The sequence below is a fragment of the Vidua chalybeata genome, chromosome 13 (genome assembly GCF_026979565.1).
Source record: "Vidua chalybeata isolate OUT-0048 chromosome 13, bVidCha1 merged haplotype, whole genome shotgun sequence".
In the NCBI taxonomy this organism is placed as follows: domain Eukaryota; kingdom Metazoa; phylum Chordata; class Aves; order Passeriformes; family Viduidae; genus Vidua; species Vidua chalybeata.
This window is the reverse complement of record NC_071542.1, coordinates 4,804,773-4,824,212: the sequence shown is the minus strand read 5'-3', so window position 1 is coordinate 4,824,212 and position 19,440 is coordinate 4,804,773. Positions and strand designations below refer to the sequence as shown.

The 19,440-nt window shown below is 39.1% G+C and overlaps 1 protein-coding gene across 3 annotated transcripts in view; it reads right to left on the bottom strand.

The window, feature by feature from the left end:
* RORA (RAR related orphan receptor A) overlaps positions 1-19,440 on the bottom strand; it is a 250,408-nt gene that overhangs the window by 103,231 nt on the left and 127,737 nt on the right. For all 3 annotated transcript variants that reach the window (XM_053955228.1, XM_053955227.1, XM_053955230.1), the window contains exon 4: positions 9,772-9,801. In XM_053955228.1, coding sequence (XP_053811203.1) covers positions 9,772-9,801 — 30 coding nt within the window. The remainder of the gene's footprint in view (positions 1-9,771; positions 9,802-19,440) is intronic.

Here is a 19,440-nt window from a genome sequence, read left to right as displayed (position 1 = left end):
GTGAACTGTGAAACCCAGACAATAAAGTAATTTAAGGCAAGGTGACTGCAGTGGGGTTAAAGACCAAATCAAGGTTCTACTACAATGTGTTTTAAAAGCAAGAGGTGAAGTAGCAATGGATATTTACACTCAGTTCAAAGGTATTCACACTGGAGAATGTGATTTTGTTACTGACATAGTCTCTCTCTCTCCTCCCCTGCATAAAACATATTTAGAAAAAAGGTTATTTCAGTACTGTGATGCTCATTTTGATGTGCACTAATCAGCACAACAGGACATGCCAAAGCACACATATTTTAACTATTCTTTGGTAGTGAATGTACAGTAAATTCAAAGTAAGTAATTTTGGCATTACAGAAAAATGGTGTAATTTTGTCTTATTGGGAATGCACTGTATTTTTTCTTATGTTTTCAACTGAAAGACAACTACTAAGACACAAAGAGAACATTTAACTACTCCTCTATACCAGACTAACACCAGGCACCATTTTTCCTGAGTCTTTCAGTTTAATGAAGAATTTTGCAGAAGGAATTTTGTGTGTGGGCATAGTTTGGGTAAGCAGGACCATCTTCCTACCCCTTGTGCAAATTAAAAAAGCAGCTGACATTTAAGAACTCAAACTCACACCAAAGTATCTGTCACTATGATTTGATCCATGTAAACCTCAAAAATCACCTGTACTCCTAACTGTAACTCGTATCTGGCAAGATTTCTGAAATGCTGTCAGCACAGTTCTCCCTCCTTGCTCTCCCACCACCCCCAGTTAAGCAATATACACAAATATACATATTTGGCAATATAGCTCAAAACTATTCAAGTGTTCTGAAAACAAAAGGAAAAAAGTTGAAACGTTGAGTTTTAAGGAGTCTGTATCCCAAATTCCCATAGGATTCTATTTAATTTTGGGCTGATCCATTTCTGTTCCTTTTCACCTGCAAGTTTTAGCTCTTTAGACCAACCCACACTGTCCTTTGAAACTTTTTGTCCTATGTACTTCATCATGTTAAGAGACTTACAGGGAGAAAACCCTGAGCAGCAAAACTATATTTAAATTAGGAGCTTTACAATTATCACCATCATTTGGTCATAACATTAAGAACAAGCTCCTCATTACAAGCTGAAGTGATTACCTGATCTGCCATGAGGAGCTGTCTTAGTTACTGTCTGCATCAGACTGTGCTCCCAGCTGGGTCAACATTTAAATAATTCTAGGTTGATGTGCTTAGAGAAAGGCTGCAAAACTTCAGTATTTTCACAGTCCCTATTAAGCTTAGCTATCAACATACATTAAAGAGCCCTTTTCAGGTTCAATAGTTGTGTCAGGATGGCAAGTGCTCAAGTCTAGCAATGCACTGTCAAATAAATGAGTCTATTAGGAATGATGGAATCAGTCCCTGGTTTCAAAATTCAGATAATAAAATGTGCTTTTTTTGGTTCAGATACCAACCTTGGAGAAGTCTCTATGACTGCTTGCTTTAGAATCATTAGAATTCAGCCTTACTACAAAAAATGCAGTATTGTGTTATAAACAATGTCATGAAGTGAAATGAATGTAAGCAGAAAACTCCACAGATTCTTCTAAAAGCGTGAAAAAAAGTAGCAGCAATAAATCTGTAGGAAAAAAATATCCACTTGGACTTTTGATGTTTGAACAAATGGTATAAAGATCATGTTTTAATCCTAATTTTAACACTAATTTAATCCCAACACTTCGCTGTATATGGTGGCAACCCATTCACAAAGATTCACCTTTCTATAAAGATTGAGGTGACTTCAAGGAACCATTCAAATCAAACCAAATGCACAAGGCTTGTTTAGAAAGTACAATTATTTCTTAGGGAGCTATTGCAAAGCATGTAGTCAAAAGTATTTCTCTGTAAGCATAGTTAGAGTAGGCTAGATTTAGACTATTCAAAGCCAAAATATGCAACCTATATATTGAAGAAGAAAGTCATGAGCAATAACACTTCCTATTTGCTTTCACATTGTTTGCATTGAAAAATATACAGAATACAAAAGTAGATTTGGAGAAGTCTCATCTGTCAGTTTTCTGGTGCCCAAGACACTCAAAAGCTGAAAAAAAAAAAAAAACAAACTTAATGACTTTGAAAAGAACAACTCCTACTGCTCTCAGAGTTGGATTAAAGTCATAGAATGTGAACAATATCAGGTACTTTAAAACTTAGATTCAGCCCATAACACAGTTCTCTTCTATAACCAATGAACACACCAAAATTGTGGACAGCTGTTCTTATCAAGCTGGAAACATTAACTTCATGTAACAGCTGCAAGAGTTTTAAAGACATGAGATTTTAAAAACAACCAAAAAAAAAGGCAATGCTAAGAGGGCTGATGAAAACACGTTTCAGCCAAAAGGATTCACTGAAGCAGCTGCAATAGGATTCAGAGCAATCCCACACTTCCCCTGTTAAAGTGCATTGCACCACAGGAGGTGGTCATGACTTCATTCACCATTTCCTACATCAGAGCAACAGCTTTAGGAATTAACAGACAGAAAAAAGAAGGGCACAAAACATGCAAGAGCAACTTCTGTGAATTTATAAAGCAAGACCTAGGTACAGAGAACACTACAGGCATTCCCAATGTATTTACTGCCTGCATACACAAACAGTTCAAATTTATTTTGAACTGTCCATATCTTTTAATAATAAGTCCATAATCTTTTAATACCCATCAACCACACTGACAGAATTCAGACCTCTAATGTCAGAAACCCCTTAATGTTCTCCTAACACTTCATCATTCCTTAAAACATGGGCTTCCAAGTATTTTTTAAACATTAAAGAGAATGTCTCTGCCCATCTTGTCTGCTTCCACAGGAGCAACCAGAAAAAGAAATGAAGCATGAGCAGAACTGGAATTGATTTGCAGACTGTATTGATTTGCAATTTAGAAGTATCTGATCTATAATCCCATAAATTTTCATACTGGATTATTAACATTTTGCAAATACTTATCAGTCTTCATTAAAATTACTTTTCAACTCATTTGCTGTTTTTCCCTTCATGTGGTTTGCATACTACTTCATTATTAAAAGCACCAAGAACCCTATCTGAGGGTATTTACCAGAAAACTCACAGTAAAGTAAGCCCATAAATAATGGTTACAGCCAAAAACCCCAAATAGATAGAAGCTGCTCCATATATTCAGAACAGAACCAGAGAAGAGACCTGATATTATCTTCAAGTGCAGCTAATAGACAGAATTCCCCATGGGACTTCCAGGGCAGTACATTTAATTGCCTGTTCTATCAGCCTTAGAGAAAATGAAATGTTCCTTCCAAGTGTGCCAAAGGGTTGGGGCCCAGGCACATGCCGTGCTTTTGGGCAGCTAAGAGAAGATTAGAGGCAACAGGTTTGTCTCAGCTCTGACCTGTTATTCTGTGAGGACACAAAACATACAATAATAAAAAATCTTTTGATACTTTACCTTTATCCATGGCTATTTCCACATGGGTAAAAGGGCTGGTCTTTCTCACAAATGTTGGAATTTTTACAGAGAAAGTATTTCATTGGTGCAGAACTGCCAGGAAGAACCAGATAATCCACAGATTTCACCTACAGCCATGTCATGGACATTACACACCCACACCCACTGCCATTCTCTGTACTCTTTCTCCCAAGCCAGCCAGAAACCCTTTCTGACTTTAAAAATATTCCCTCCTCTCCTCATTATTTGACAATGACTTCATCTTTGCCCCTGTACTCAATAATTTGGCCACCCAAAAAGAAGGCAACAAACAAGTCACTGACACAGTGTTTTGTGTGGCAACCAAACCAAACCTTCCACAGAGATGGCCTCAAAGAGGAATTAAAGGCAGAAAGCTGAACTGCTGATGGAGAGGCTTGCTTTGTCTCACAGCAGGGAAGTTAAAAAAAAAATTTAAAAAAGTAAAAAGAGCGAAATAAAAAGAAAGAATTGTAGCTGTAGTTCAGTAAAAGTTCTGAACAAGAGAACAGCCCTAGATAGCTGTCTTCAGATTCTTCATCAGGGCAAACAGTGCTTCAAGGACAAGCAGGAAAGTAGCAGCTATTTGAGGCAACTTCATTATAAAATCATTTTTAATAAGCAATCTGAACAAAGAGAGGGAATGCTCTTGCAGAGAAGCCCTCAAGGGATCTTAAGGCTGCCCAGTAAAGTTATTAGGAGGTTACACACAAGGGACCAAACAGCTATTTTATTGGCCTCAGGGGATAGGGTTTAGTTTCCACCTGTTCTCTTTAGGCCTTGGTGCTAACAGCAGATCCTGTTAACCATCAGTTTTCTGAGGGCTCCTGTTTTGTGAGGGAAAAGTATCATTTACTTACTTTAGTCTGCACATGAAACACGTGAGGGGAAGTCAACAGCGCAATGCACAGTAGATAAGTAATTATAAATCAGATCAGAAAAAAGAATCACAATGGCTTTCCCTTTAATGCAATTAAATAAAATAACTAGCAAATGTTGAAAAATCTTTAGCAGTGACAGGAAATGCAATATGGAAAATAAAATCAGAGGAAGAGAAATCTGGGTCTTGGCTTCCATTAAGCTGCAAATATTAATACATGCTTGTAGAACTTTGGTGAAAAACAGTTCTAGAAATGTTGGATATCTGAGAAGTTGAAGAGCTGTCTTCTGCCCCAAATCTGCCTCTGCATTTTTAACAAGCACTGTGCTCTTCTTAGCAACTGCTCAGAGTGAAAGAGAGGAAGGCCATGATGCAGGCAGGGATCTCTGCCCAGGACAGTGTGAAGTGCATGCTCCACGAGCAGGACATTCCCTTTTTTTGGCTCATTGTGCTGCAGCAGCACTGCAAGGTCCAGGCAAAGGCTCAGGGGCTTGTCAGGACAATGGGCAGTGGTGGAGACACCTGAACTCTGGCACTCCCAGCTTCCCAGCTCTTGGCACACACAGTGGGCAGTAAAGCTGACCTCCTGATGGCACAGTCAAGACTTCCCATCTGCAGTGTAAACTTGAAATGTGAATTTCCCCCCTTAGTCCAGAGTTCCTGTGTACTGTCAAAGGACACTGAGCCAAGATACACCAAGACCAACACCTACAGCCAGATAAGTGTAGTAACAGCCCCAGAGCTTGAAGTGAGAGTGAGGAAAGGGCTTGGGATCTCAGATAGCAGAAGGGATCGGTTTACTTCTACTCTTTGCCAACAAAGTTGCCAGTTCTTCATGCAAATAGTATTATTTACTGCTAAAAATTAAAAGCACGCAGTTTTCACTTAATTTTCCTGTAGGAGCTCATGTCATTAAAATCAGCACCTAGCTTTGGAAGTATTTCTTATCTTCCAGAAATTAACTGAAAGGATAATTTCAGTTTAAGTGAGGAACAGTTCACCCAGAATTAAGGAATTCATACAGAGATGCCTACTGATATAATTGTTTAAGAAAAATTACTCTAATTTAAATATCTTGGTAAATCACAAGAAGAAACATGCTCTTTCTCTCCAAATCGTGGTAACTCAGTCTAAATGAATGAAGAAGTTGTCACTTCTGGCCTCAGCTCAGAAAAGCCATGCTCCACACTGGTGACAGTGAACTGTAGGAGCACTATCACTACAAAGTTGAACCCAGTGAGCAGCCCCTAGTTCAAAGCAGCACCTGGTTAATCCAGGCCAAGTAAGAGCAGCCCTGCAGGTCCCCACCTCTGCTCTGATGAATGGGTGTCACTCAGAGCCAGGGCTTCTGGTGCTTTTCTGCTGTGAAACAACATTCCAAAGGAGCTCTGGACAGAAAACTGTGAGGAAGGCTTGTAAAATCTGTGCATTTTTTACTATCTTACCAATGCAAGGTAAGCAAATGACTGCATGTGTCTGGCCATTAGTGCAGATACGAACTCCAGCTATGCAATCAAACTCCTTCAGAGCTTCTGACTGTGGCTCCTCACAACTCAAACAGTGAGAGGAAGAATATTCCATTGCATCCTAGACTCAGTGCAACACTCACCTTCTGGGTCCATCTGCAGGAAACCCCTTACTTTGAGAGGCAGCCAAGTTCAAATTCATTTAAGAAAGTCAGTGCCCAAGATAAAACAGGGATCGGAAGAAAAATAAGGTGATTGATTTGTGTGACAGCTCTGAGTCACAAGTGGTCTGGTAGAGGCCATGACACTAATTACATGAAGTGTGGCAAGATTTAGATTTAAAATGCCAGAAACAAAATACTCCACACTTCAGGACAGCCTAAAGCCCAGCGGGTCACTATTAAATTCCAGGTCCTTTGCAGCCTTCTGTTTCCCAGAATTTCAGATTTTGATCATCACTGATACAACAACGCCTTTCTGAATTTGCAAAAAGGGTGAAGTTGTGCAAAGTTACAATCCACTTCCAATACTTTTCTATTCAGAGTATGAGACATGGCAGAAAGAGGGTTGTTGTACAAATATTACTGCCAATCAAATGATCAGAAAAGAATCTAAATGTCAGTCATGTCTTTCTCGAGTCAAAAAGAACTGAAAGACCAGAAGTCCCACTTTGTATGGAAGATGAGACAGGACTTGTCCTCTACTACAGCTTATCTAAAGTGATGGTTAACCTGACAAATAGCCATGTGAGCTCAAGAGAATTATTCTACAAACAGACAGAAGGCATGTATTTCTTTCTTCAAAAGGCTGTTTAATCTTAACTTGAACTGAGCAGAGAAGGACATTTTGGGGTGGATAACATTTATTCCCTTAGTGCTCCTTGGAAGACTATTGCACTCCCTGTATATAAGTGTCAGATTTTGAAACATTTAAACTGTAATAAAGAGAAAATGTGGAGAAGCACCAATGAAGTGGAATACTTGGATAAAGTCAGTTGCCTCAAAAAAAAAAATAAAAATCTCTCAGGTTTTATTTAGATAGCTACATTATGAAAGACCTGCATTTCTTCAACACTACTATATTGCATGTGTACAAATGTTAAGCTATTGTTAGATTCAGAACTACCTGAGCACCTGCCATCAGCACAGGAGTTCAGTTTCAGCTGACTGGACACTTCTGTCAGACTAATATAAAGAAGGGGATAAAATGTACCCAGACCCTCAAACAATAAACCCAGAAAAAATTCAGTACTGGAGACAGATCCCCACCAATTTCAAAACCTGCACAATTAAAACAGGTGTTAGGGTGAAGTCTGAAAAGGATTAATCTGATGTTTGAAATGCATAATGTATCAAACTTTCTGGCATTATGTTAAAGAAGTTGTTTTTTTTCTCCACTAATTTCTTTCCTCTTTTCCACTCATTTTCTCCACTCCATTTCTTTCTCCCTAATTAAATCACAGGTCATTAGAAATAAGTGGCAGTTTACAGTCAGTCAACACTCTCATATGCCACACATCGTAAAATTGGAATAAGGCAATTTCACCCGTATTTCTAAAAATCAGAGCAGGCAAGGTATATACACTACACAAAGTGTTTGCAAGAATATTTTTTGAAATTTCTCTGCAGAAAACTTACTCTATGTAACTTCATTTGGATAAATTATTTATACTGATACAAAGTGATAGGCAAATTCTAGCGCACATCTTGGTGCACAAACTCTTTCTCTGTCATTTGTAGTTGTTAACAACTCAGACTTTATAATTCTTGTATTTAGGTGTTTATATTATTTTTTTTCTAACTCATTCCAAACCTGTAAATTTTATTGCCTTTTTCTAGTCAATTAAAAAACCTAATTCTAGGCAACAAGGGCAAAAAAAGCTTTTTATTGTGCATGATGCTGAAATGCCAAAGATGCGCAATTTACATCCACTCCTGCTCTAAGAGAATTTATCGTAACAGGAATGAATTCTAAAAGAACTTCAACCAAAACAGAATGAAACCTCATGCATATTTGCTAGCAAACGTAGCTTACATTTTCATCATGCCAATTACAGCCTATTGCTCCTTCTATTTTAATCCCTTCTTAATGGGCAAGCTTATCTTCCCATTATTCAGGCAACTTTTCTGTTCATGCTTCAGCAATTGCATGACAACTGATTAACAAATCGAGGAACTACTCTTTGACAGTTCTCTTAGAAAAGCACAGAGTTCTCAACATGAAAGACACTGGGACCCTAATTTCTGTTTGAACTAGATGAAAGGCCTTGTATGGTGAGCACTACTAATCATCTCTCACAGTTGAGAAACACATATTTTTTTCATCACAGGCCTGAAACAGCTTCAGCTGAGATACACGGTGACAACACTGCACCAGTCTGGGGTGGCTGAGGATCCTGTTTCTTGTGCTCTTTAGCTCTGTGCTCAGTACTTCATCTTCCCTACAAAATTCCCAAAGCTGGAGCTGGAGCCGTGGCTCTGTGGGTCAGTTCATGGCACTGCTGTACAAAACCCAGGGTGGTTTTGGCTGATTCCCAGGGGTGTTACAAACCAACATTCACCTGTACACAAGAGAGCTCAGCACTGAGCTGGCACAAACACCCAGCACCTCCAGAGAGGGGGTGGCCCCACACAGGGCTGAGCCCGTGGGCAAGGCTGTGCAAGGCAGCTGGACACTGCCTGGCCTGGACATGTAGGGAGCACTTCAGTGTCCTGTGCTGTGAATGCCAGTCAGCACAAGCTCAAATAGTCCCCAAAAATACCAGGGTGAAATTCTGCCCTCAGCTGCCTGCCTGTAGCTCTAAGCTCAACAAAACCATCGTTCAGCCAAAGAGGGTCTGGCCCTCAGAATGCATTAAGCACAAAGCCCACCCAAGCAAAGGAGGACCATCATGCTCTGAAAGTTTCAGACATTTAAAATTTGTTTCAAAACTCACACAAATCAGCTTCTCATTTGAAATTCTCAAATCTGCTTTTTAACTCTACACAGTGAGAGTTCATCATTTCAAGTCAGATTTTTCACTCCATGACTATTATAAAACCAGGAATGAAGTAAGAATGAAAGCCATGTAAGACACTAGCAGCTAGCATGAAAATACTTGAAAATGCATAAAAAGTGTATGTATTTGTAAATTTTGAGCAGCCTAGCACCTGTTTTGTAAGAGGGGTTTCATGAAAGTAATAGCCTCAGCTTTAGCCTAAACCTGTTTCATATCCTGGGCAAGTACAATTCTTGCACTACCAAACTGCCAAACCTCCACAGCATCTAAAGAATCTCAACATGCTCCTTCAGCTACAAATCCCAGCATTTTCTCAGAACTGCGCTTTGAGCTCTCTGCAGGATAGATAAGAGTTGATCCCCAGAAACTATGTCTTTGAAGAGGATTTGGAATAAATGTATATGTAAGTAAATGTGCACATCCACAGCCATTTCCAAGGTCACCACTTATGTGGGCTGCTTGCTTGTATGGTTGAGAGCAAAACAAGAACCTCCAGTTGTTCATTGAGTTCCTCAAGCACAGGCAGAGAATGATTTATCTTCTAGATGAGTGCATAGGAAGGGACAGAAGCTCCACAATTAAATTATTTTGATTTGAATAATACTGCATATGTAACAGACATAAAAATAACCATTCTCCTCACCTGCATTTTCTGGATATGTTAATTATCAGCCAGTGTAAAGTAGATATAGTACAATAAGGAATTCTGCCTTTCCTCACAACTTTCTTTTTCTGCCCTCTGATTTAACAGACATGTGAGTACCACATATACAGACACACATTGTACATCCAACACCACTTTGGGCGAGGACTGAAACCCCTAAGGCAGAAAAACCACCAGAATTTTTAAAATGGAGCTTTCTCAGGCCAGACTAACACCAATTAGTCTGAGCACCACAGCACGGCCTAACAGAAATTCCATTTGTGAAAGAAGGCCAAATCAAAAGATATTACTTACATGTGTGAGTCTTCTTTGTTACAGAAATACCTGTAGGGAAGAAACGACACCAGTGTTAGCAAAGCAACCAAAGTAAATTCTTTTGACATATAATTCATCATTAATCTATTTTATCAGACACACAGCAGCCACTCTAAAGGAGGAATGAAAATTGCCATGATTTGTACGTTAAAGGTGGAAGGATCTCCCCTCTCTGTGAAGATTTTAATGGTATTTTCTCTCCTTACACCTCCCCAGTAACTGTTTCAAAATGCATTGCTTCAGCTTTGTTGCTGCAATGCATATCTCCACACTGCTGGTTTAAAACTGGAGCTGATACAAAAAGAAGACACCAGCGATGCTATGGAAGCCCCCTTTATTTTCATGGCCAAAAATGTTCCTACACTCCTATGAACCCCTGCCCATTAAAGCACCCAGAGAGAATGGATTTGAGCAGCACAAGTAATTTGCTGTGTTATTAAGTCCAAGCAGTTCCTTGAATGCAAGCTGTAGCTTACGCTCATTAAAGCCAAACAAACAGCTCTCTCAATATGACTATTGCTTGTCATAATTCCTAGCCAGATGCAAATATCTCCGAGCCATTAAAGACAGACTTTCTGAAGTAATAAAGATGTTTTCATGCTAGACAGGCATGTGGCAGCAATCACCAAGGATGGTCCAGTGCCAGTGAAATTTGAGAGGCATTTCAAAGAAAGCAACAGTGAACAGAATGAAGCAAAATTCATAATACCAAATAAAGATAAAATTAACTCTGTTAAATGTCATTGGAATTCATGCTTGAATACAAACAATATTGTCTCCACTTTAGTAGATAACTGGTGACATACTCAGACCCATCAGTATTTAAGCTTCACTCTCCTTGGGGGTTATTTTATGAGATGATGAGAAAAAGGTTACTGGAAGCAGTACAAGTATTTGAAACGTTTCAGTTGTGATCAAGGTCTGTAATGTAATTTTGGAATTGGGATTGTCTGGCTTAATATTCATGAAAGAGAGAGAGAGAGACCTGAATCTCCTTTGCTACCCTCCAACTCCTTCAACCATCTCTTCCAAAACAAATTACTATGGACAGAAACAGGTTTTATTTCAGGCTTCTTGGTTGTGGAGCATCTAAGAGAGGCAGTAAATTACAGTAACTCAGAAAAATGTACACACCTTATTTGCAAATACAGAGCTAACTTCCAAAGAAAATTTCTGGAAAAATAATTTGCAAAAATAATTTGCTTTCAAATTATTTGTGTTTTTGAGATACATAAAACCCTAGTGCCAATCCCAAATACTGAGCTATCAAGTTTGACATAACTGTCATGAGGACTTTTTTTTTTTAAATAGCACTTATGTTGCTGTTGGCATTTGGTTTTGAACTACCAAGCTCTACAAGTGTGAGCACTGGGACCTTTGTTTTCCCTGAAAAGCTATGAGGCTTCAGGCTTTGGGAAGTGAAGTTCTGAGCAGTTCCTTTTGGCAGTTTTGCAAATGTGAGACAATGGTAAGCAATTTACAGAAATCAGAATACTAGAACTTGATTATGTATGGGTATTAACTTAAATTGAAAGGCCCTGGCAATGTGCATGTGCCTCACACAAGGAATCATATTTGTTATAACCACAAACTGTAGAGCCAATGCAAGCAATAAAACCCAAACAAAAACCCAAGAACCACAAAAATAAATCCCTTTAGATATAAATATCTACTACAGGGGGCAAATTCATCCTTTAAATTCATAATTTATAAGAGCAAAAGGTCTCAGGTTTTCATTCCAGTCCCACCATCACTGGCTGGCTCAGAGCAGGGGACAGGACAGGACAGGAGGGTGTGACAAGAACATGAGCACTGTTCTAGAACAACAGCTTAGGGCAAGCAGAGGGCCCAAGTGAGAAGGAGCATAGAGAGCTGAAGAACCTTCATCAAAATGCATTAATGGGATTCATGCAGTGTTTGGTACGAGTTCAAGGTTTTTCCAAGGCCCTGGCTCACCCTGTAAACTGGAAATTACAGCTGCTCTTGGCCCACTGGCTCTTCCACCAAGAAAGAGCATTTTTGCTACTGTTTGACTTCTTGAGTGACCCCTGAGCAGCAGGTACAGCTCCTGACAGCATCCTCATCTTCACAGACCGTCCTAACATCCCCTTGGCAGACACTCTTGCCTTGCCCTTGCCTATCTGTCTGATTCCTATGATTTTAGTGATGCTTTATGGAATGGAAAAGCAGAGAAAAAGGTCTTTAATCTGAACACCATTTGCAAAACTTCCTCTCCCAACACTAGTGCTAATAAATGGATAGAGCAGTGCTCTTTCAGCATTATGGGAGCCATATGTGTACTTTTCTCAGAAAATAATGCTTTCTGTAAAATCACTTTGAACAGAAAGTGCTTATGCTGTCACTTCTGATTACTCACAGCCTCTTCACAATGGGATTTGCCACAGCACAAAACAGACTTAGCTGTATTTGCTGACTGAGGACCCACTTTCCCTGATACATGAAACACTGCACTGATGGAAATATTACTGCTTGTATTTTTCTACCTTTTCTTTTTTAACATGAGATGTGTCGTGGGTTTTTCCAAATCAGATGTTTCCATAATTACCGATTATTATCTGGTAAAACCTTTTAGCTGGTTAATGCAGATATTTTTAGATAACCTTTTAAAGGAACAGCTTAGCGGTAGATATTTTTGCATCTCCATCATTCCACTGGTGGTTGCATTGAAAATAAAGTATTTTGCTTTGAGCTGTGGTTTTAAAGTAGCTGCAATCTGGTGGAACAAGGATAAATGTTGCCAGTGAGTTCAACAGGATTACCTTTAGATTTATCAGTAATCTTCACTGATATAAAATACATTATGAAGTTTTAAGTAGTCTTCCTTTTCACACAGGTAACTCTAAGCGACTAGAAAAACTGAGCAAAAAAGGTACCAGCATATCCAAAAAGTAACTTAGATATAAGATCTTAGTTATAATGTATCTTATCTTTAGTATAGTATAGTATAGTATAGTATAGTATAGTATAGTATATATCTTCTAGTATAAGATACATTATAACTAGTGATTTAAATATAAACACTGAAGATGAAACACTCGGATCAGGTTTCCTTGCATTGCAGGAAGCCAATGACTGCTATCCAGAACATCCAAGGTAGGCAATAACCTAGAAATGAGTGTATTGTGGAAAAAAAACAGTCAGAAAACCACTTAACATGAAAAGGGGGAGTTACAAGACCTCTGGCTCTCTCTGGGCCAGTGCTACATGCCACTTGCTTCTACATGTGAATGCCTCTCCTGTGCAGTCAACACATCAGCTCTCTTAACATCAACAGGGTCTCTTGAGAAACTAATTCTGCAAGCCCAACACACACCAGTAATTTTCTTCACAAAATCAGGCATGATTACCAAGGATTTCTCTTGTTTGTAAATATTTCTGGGGCAGGACGGCCAGTTTATGCAAATTTGAGTAGACACCATAGAACAAAACCTAAACCAAACACACCACTGAAAGGCAGATTTATTTTTAATAAGTAGAGCACAAAGAAGCTACTGATTCCTTTAAAATGTTACTTATTATAAAATCCCATTTTTAAATGGATTTCATTTCAAAATGTGATAGGCTGGATAAGTAAGTGACTGCTTGCCAGTATTAGCACTCTCCTACACTGCCAGCATTCCATTCTCACTGAACAACAAATATAAAAAACATAAAGGGAGGAAGAAAAAACACACTAACTTCAGTGTTGCTAATACAGAAAGACTTCCTGACTTAACCAACTAGACTTCAAAGTAAAGTAAAGGAAATGTCATGAAAATATCACAGTATATCAGTGCCATGGTTATCAGTGAGTGAAAGTTTCAGTATTACAGTTATCACAGAATGTATCACTTCCGCAGTGCAATTTGACATTCCTGATCAACACCAAATCTTAAACAAATTAACTTCTTACACTTTTCATCGTGGCTATGCAATGCTCTTTACAACAACAATTGATTTTTTTTTTTTTAATGAAAAGAACTTCTACACCATTTCCCTTCCCCCTCCCACTAACAGTATATAATTTGCCATGATGGGTGGTATTTACAAAAATAGCTTGCTGGATGCAATGAACTTTGAAAAGAGTATCTACCAACAGAGACAGGATATTCTTTTGCAAGCAGTTAGCCTGACTGACCTTCACTAGCCAACTTCAAATAGAGATAACAATGTCTTAAAGTACAAAAAGAGACTCAGATATTTTATACATCATAAGCTATTTCTCACAGTCGCCCATCCAAATAAAGCAGCATAATGAAACACTGCTTACTCTGTGAACCCAGATCCCTGCTGCTGCTGTACAGTTGTCAGCTCCCCATATTTCAAGGGGAAAACACACTTTGATGTACAGAAAGATAAGTAAAAAGGCCTTTGTCTGGCAGAATACATTACTCTGCAAAATATCAAAGAATATTCTTGAGTACAATTTTCTTAAACCTCCAAGAAAACTCTCCCTCAGAAGTCTGTATGGATAAACACAGGCATCACCAGCAGAGCTCACAACTCATCTCCAGGACTTCTGTTAAGCACCACTGTGTTTCCCCTGGTTCTGCTTTTTGTGTCCAAATCAGGTGATGAATACTGCTCTGATGACAGCACATTCTGCAGATGCTCTGGGTATAAGATGCTTTGCACATGTGGGTGTGTGCAATCAATATATGTTTTTTTGGTTTTTTTTAACTTTCTCCTACCCTCCCCTCAGGCCAGCATTATGTCCTCAGCATCTTTTGGAACTCAGGCATTTTAGGGGGGATTGGAAATCCCGGGGGGGAAAAAACCCAAAACCTTAAAATTTTAAACTCTAAGCCTCCTGCCTGACATATTGTGTAAAATCAGAAAGAAAACATATCACAAGCTTGGATCCCACTATGTTTCATCCTGTCACTCCAATTCTTTTTTACTGTCACCACACAATTATGGCAGAAAAGCTGGCAATTATGGCAGAAGATTATGTGTAATACTGGGACACTTGCAGAGAACCTACCAAGGCAGAATAATAGATTTAGGTGTATTCAGAAAGGAGTTCATTCTCTCAGAAACTTTAATAGTGGTTTCTATTTAAGTCTGTATGGAGCTCTGGTTTGAAGGAATTCTGTGATCCTTGGGAGCTATGTTTACACTGACCAAGGTGAAATAACACATATTCAAATACTGCAAACACAACTTAATTAACATCTGAAATAAAATCATGTAGAAAACAGTGTCCTTATCTAGGACAGAAGAGCTGTTAATGATGATCAGCACACACTACTGAAAGTCATATTACTACACCAAGTAATTTCACTATTTTGTTTCAAGACTAGACTCTACTGCTTAAAGTTCACTCAAGAAAAAATTAAAATTAGATTTTAGGCTAGCATGGATCAAGGACAAGAGCCACTAGGCATGTACAAACAAGAAAGCTTTCAAAAATTATGACACCACTCCTCCAAAATAAAACCAAACCCAAATGTCTCTTTTAAAAAAGCCCCTCAACTTAAAATATGATGACATAGGTTTTTAAACACTCCAGATTTTCCCAGACTTTTTCACATCTTTTCTTGAAAAGGAAAGATCTTACCATGTGAAACAAGGTTCTAGGTTTTTTCAACAACTCTAGATCAATCACATTCTGAAGTCCATAGGTATGTAACAAAGTCAGAGGAATCAATGTTGACCTAAGTGCTTCAGTACTGGAAAATAAAACTCCAACCTTTCTATCCTAAGATTCATAGCTGTTCCTTGTACCTAAGTTCTATCAACAAATTATTCACAGCTTTATTTTTAAGGGGTTGCCTTAGTATTACTGCTCGAATGATATGGTTATATCTGAATTAGCTACAGAAAGTTTTTCAGAACACAATTTTTTATTTTTTTCTTAAACGCAGATACAAAGTATTTGAAATAAACAGATTAAAAAACCCAAAGATGTTTTTAAAATATTTTTGACATTATTTTACTGAGGTAGATGATTTTTTTAGCGCTTGGAATTCAGACTGGCTTCCTACTTCTGAGAGTGACTTCCTGCATCATCTGGGCATTTTATGATTTCATTTTTCAGCAGCTGACAGCCTCCCCTACCTTTAAAGTGAGAGTAGCACCTGTGAAAATGTGAATACATATGACTTCTTTCAGTTACAGAGTATTCATAAGAGAGGAGCCACCAGGGTCCTGAGTTGTCACCTGTACAACTGGCAGTTAAAAGAATTCCCTGCTCTTTCTAGACTTTTCCCAAATAAAGAATTCTTAACAGACTCCAAACTGATTTTCTGATACAAAACTGCTCCTAATTGTAAAGATGATGAACTTTAACCATTTCTTCCTTCTTGCACAACCTCACTGAGAGTCCTTCTGAGCCTTAACATATTTTTGTCCCCACAAATAAAGTGTCTTTTATATTAGGAAAAAATAATAAACAACCTGCATTAATCACCCATAATGTTCTTACATGACAAATGTCACCAGAGAGTGGATAAAATATCTATCCCACATTTATACTGTATTCCACACACTAAAAGTCAAAGATAGTTCAGAGCTGTATGTAAGACTGTTTCCAGCAGGAATCTTCACAGATCAGCTTTGTTTTAATGACTACTTCTTACACAACTGACTGAGTCAATCACAAGGATTTCCAAACAGCCTTGCAGAGCAGCACAGTTACATGGCCACAATCCACGCCAATGTACAAAGCTGCACAAATCCAAGCAAGCCCCTCCAGTCTGTGGGATGGACAAACAGGGTATAAGCAAACCCAGCATTTCCTAAAAACAGTCACAGACTTCCTGAGTGCTCTATCTCTGCTCCAGCCTTGCTGCAAGCCCCTGTTTCACAGAGTTTATCAGTGACAGAAGAGCCTTGGCAGGAGCATGGCAGATACCACTGTAGGCACCACACTTTTTCCTTCCTGTGACATTCAAAGAACAGAGTCCCCTTCAGCTGAAGGCTCTGTCCTGTCAGCACATTAATAGGAACAATTTGTTCAACTTGCATTAGAGATACAGGCAAGAAGCTCTGCAATGTGCGCAGTCTCCTGAGGGGAATCAATCATGGAATCATTAAGGCTGGAAAAGACCTCCAAGATCACTGAGTCCATGGCCTACCACTGCCAGTTTTATCCCTGAGCCATGTCCCATGTCCCCCAAAGCCAATCCTCACTGCTGGCCAGCCCATTCACTGACTGCAGTCCTGTCTTAGTGTGAGCTTGGCCAGTGAAAGCTTCCCAGCAGGTGTGAACAAGACACAAGCAGCACCATTTGTGCAAACTCCCTGCTTGCTGATATTAGGAGGAGTCAAGCAGCAGCAGGTTTGGCACTTGCACATGTTCATGTGTGTGCTGGAGACCCCACAGTGCACACCACTGTACAGGCAGGGATGGGCTTTCCTCCTCCATTGTGAAGAATAAAATTACTTTTCACTTGTCTGCTCTCCCAGATCTCCCCTACCAGACATTTCATCCAAGGACACTTTTCAAGTCATTTCAAAGCAACATTTCACTTAAACACTGCTCTTATCAAAGCCTTTCAGGCTGCTTTGTTCAAGACTACTGACAACCTCACATTTAAAAGCATGGGTCTGGCCTCCAAGAGTTCAGGGTATTTCCATAAAATCCAGAAAATTGTCAAGCTACAAACAAAGTGGAGGGTGGGGGCTGTCTTCCTGTATGTTACCTCAGGCCAACCGTGAAGTCAAACTGTCCTTCCAGCAGAACTGAAATTCTAAGAGAGAGGCCCAGGACCTGAGATAGCAGCTGAGATAACAACCACAAGGCTGCAGCAGTCCTGATTCCACCAACCCTCACCTCGAGGCAGTCCCTCTAGATGGGAGATAAGGGAAGCCTCAATGCCCTAATTCTGTGCCTTCAGGTACCTAGATCTGCCACGTGAACATCTTCACACAGACTGCTGAAGCTCTTTCAGTATGCAAACAAAACCAAAATGTAACAAAATCTAATGGCTGCAGTCCTTTTTACTCACAATTTGTGCAATATTCATTCATTATTTAAGAACATTGCAAAGCTCAACACATTGCATTATGATTTAAAATTGTCTGATGGACATTCTTACATCAGGCAAGGGAAAAAATGGGTTTGTGTGTAGAACACGTTTCCACATAAAATTTTTCTTGTTTTTCTTATTATTCTATCCTATCACATTTTCCAATAAAAGCTGCTGGTTTTAATGCATCCATTCATCTTCTATGCTCTCACAGACCCTTCAGAGACAACCAATGACATGTTTGACCAGAAGATAAGCTGTTCATGAGTTGCCCATAAGTAGGATATGATGATAAAACTCTGCCAATGCTGGCATGGAAAGCAGCTGGTGTAGATGGGCTGCAAGGTGACCTGTACTGAGTTACATCCAAGTGTTTTCTCTCCTTTTGATCTTAGTCAAATAGGTTTTCTTCTCTTTAAATAAAGAGGTCATCAAGACTGCTGTCAGTTCAAAATTCACAAACTCATTACCAGTTCAAACATCAGTCTTAACTGCTTGGTTCTCAGGAATAACCATTAAAATAAAGAGTATTTAAGATGAGTTCTTAAAAATAAGCAAAACATGACTAATAAAAAACTATAGATAACAATTCTTCTAACACTCTTCTGTGAGACATTACATTTGTACGCTCATCAGTGAAATGAGAGAATCACCTACAATTTATTCATGTATTCAAAGCAGAGCAATACTTTTGTGTGGCCAAACAAAAATTCTACTTGTTCCTGCCCCTTGAAGGCAGTGGTGATGGTGTATGGCAGGCAATTTCTGGCCAATGGAAGTCCTCACGGAAACACAGTAGAATACATTAAGGATGTTCTTAACCCATGTCAGACCAAATGTTCAGCTCCAGAGTTTTAACTGCCACACAAAGTGAAGACAACGGACAAATATTATTTGTATCACTAAGTTGCCAACACCAATGAGAAGAGCATCCTGCCACTAAGTTTTTTTCTGCACCACAAGGCCAACAAATTTTAGCAGTTCCTACTGTTCTACTACAAATGCTGCCTGGTCGGCTCTGTGATGATGATCATTATAATGACAAACAGATCCATGGGCATTTCAAATGTGCAACACTGATGGCAGTGCAGAGAGGCTGGCCAGGTTATAAAATTGGGGTGAAAAAGGATGTACGAAAGTTACAAAACAACTGGAACTCACTGTATATGTACTCACTGTGTATTTAGCTGAGAGATGGCATTTTGAGCAGCACAATCCCCCCGATAGAACACTGAGAGGGTTTCTCTGCCAAGCTGGAGGAAACAGGTGAAGGACACCACCAAGTGATTTATCAACCCCTTCTGCTCTGACATCCAACTCACTCTGGGACACCTCCAATCCAAATATAGCCACAATAAAGTCCAGGTTCACTTTTGAGAACAAGCAGGAATATCATACAAGGTGAGATGCTTGCAAGCCACCAGCATTTTTTTGTTTGTTTTTGGTCAATTCCTTCTCTAATTGACAATCAACGCGGGCAATTGCACTTTACCAAGTCACTCCTGTGACTGACTATATGTAGAGATGTAATGTTTGCAAAGATGTGAGGAATTCGGTCAAAAAAAAAAAAAAAAAAGGACAAATGAACAAAAAAAATCCAACAATGACACTCAGGCAAATCTCAAAATACTAAGATTCATCCCACATTAAAAAAAGCAGGAAACTCTACCATGGT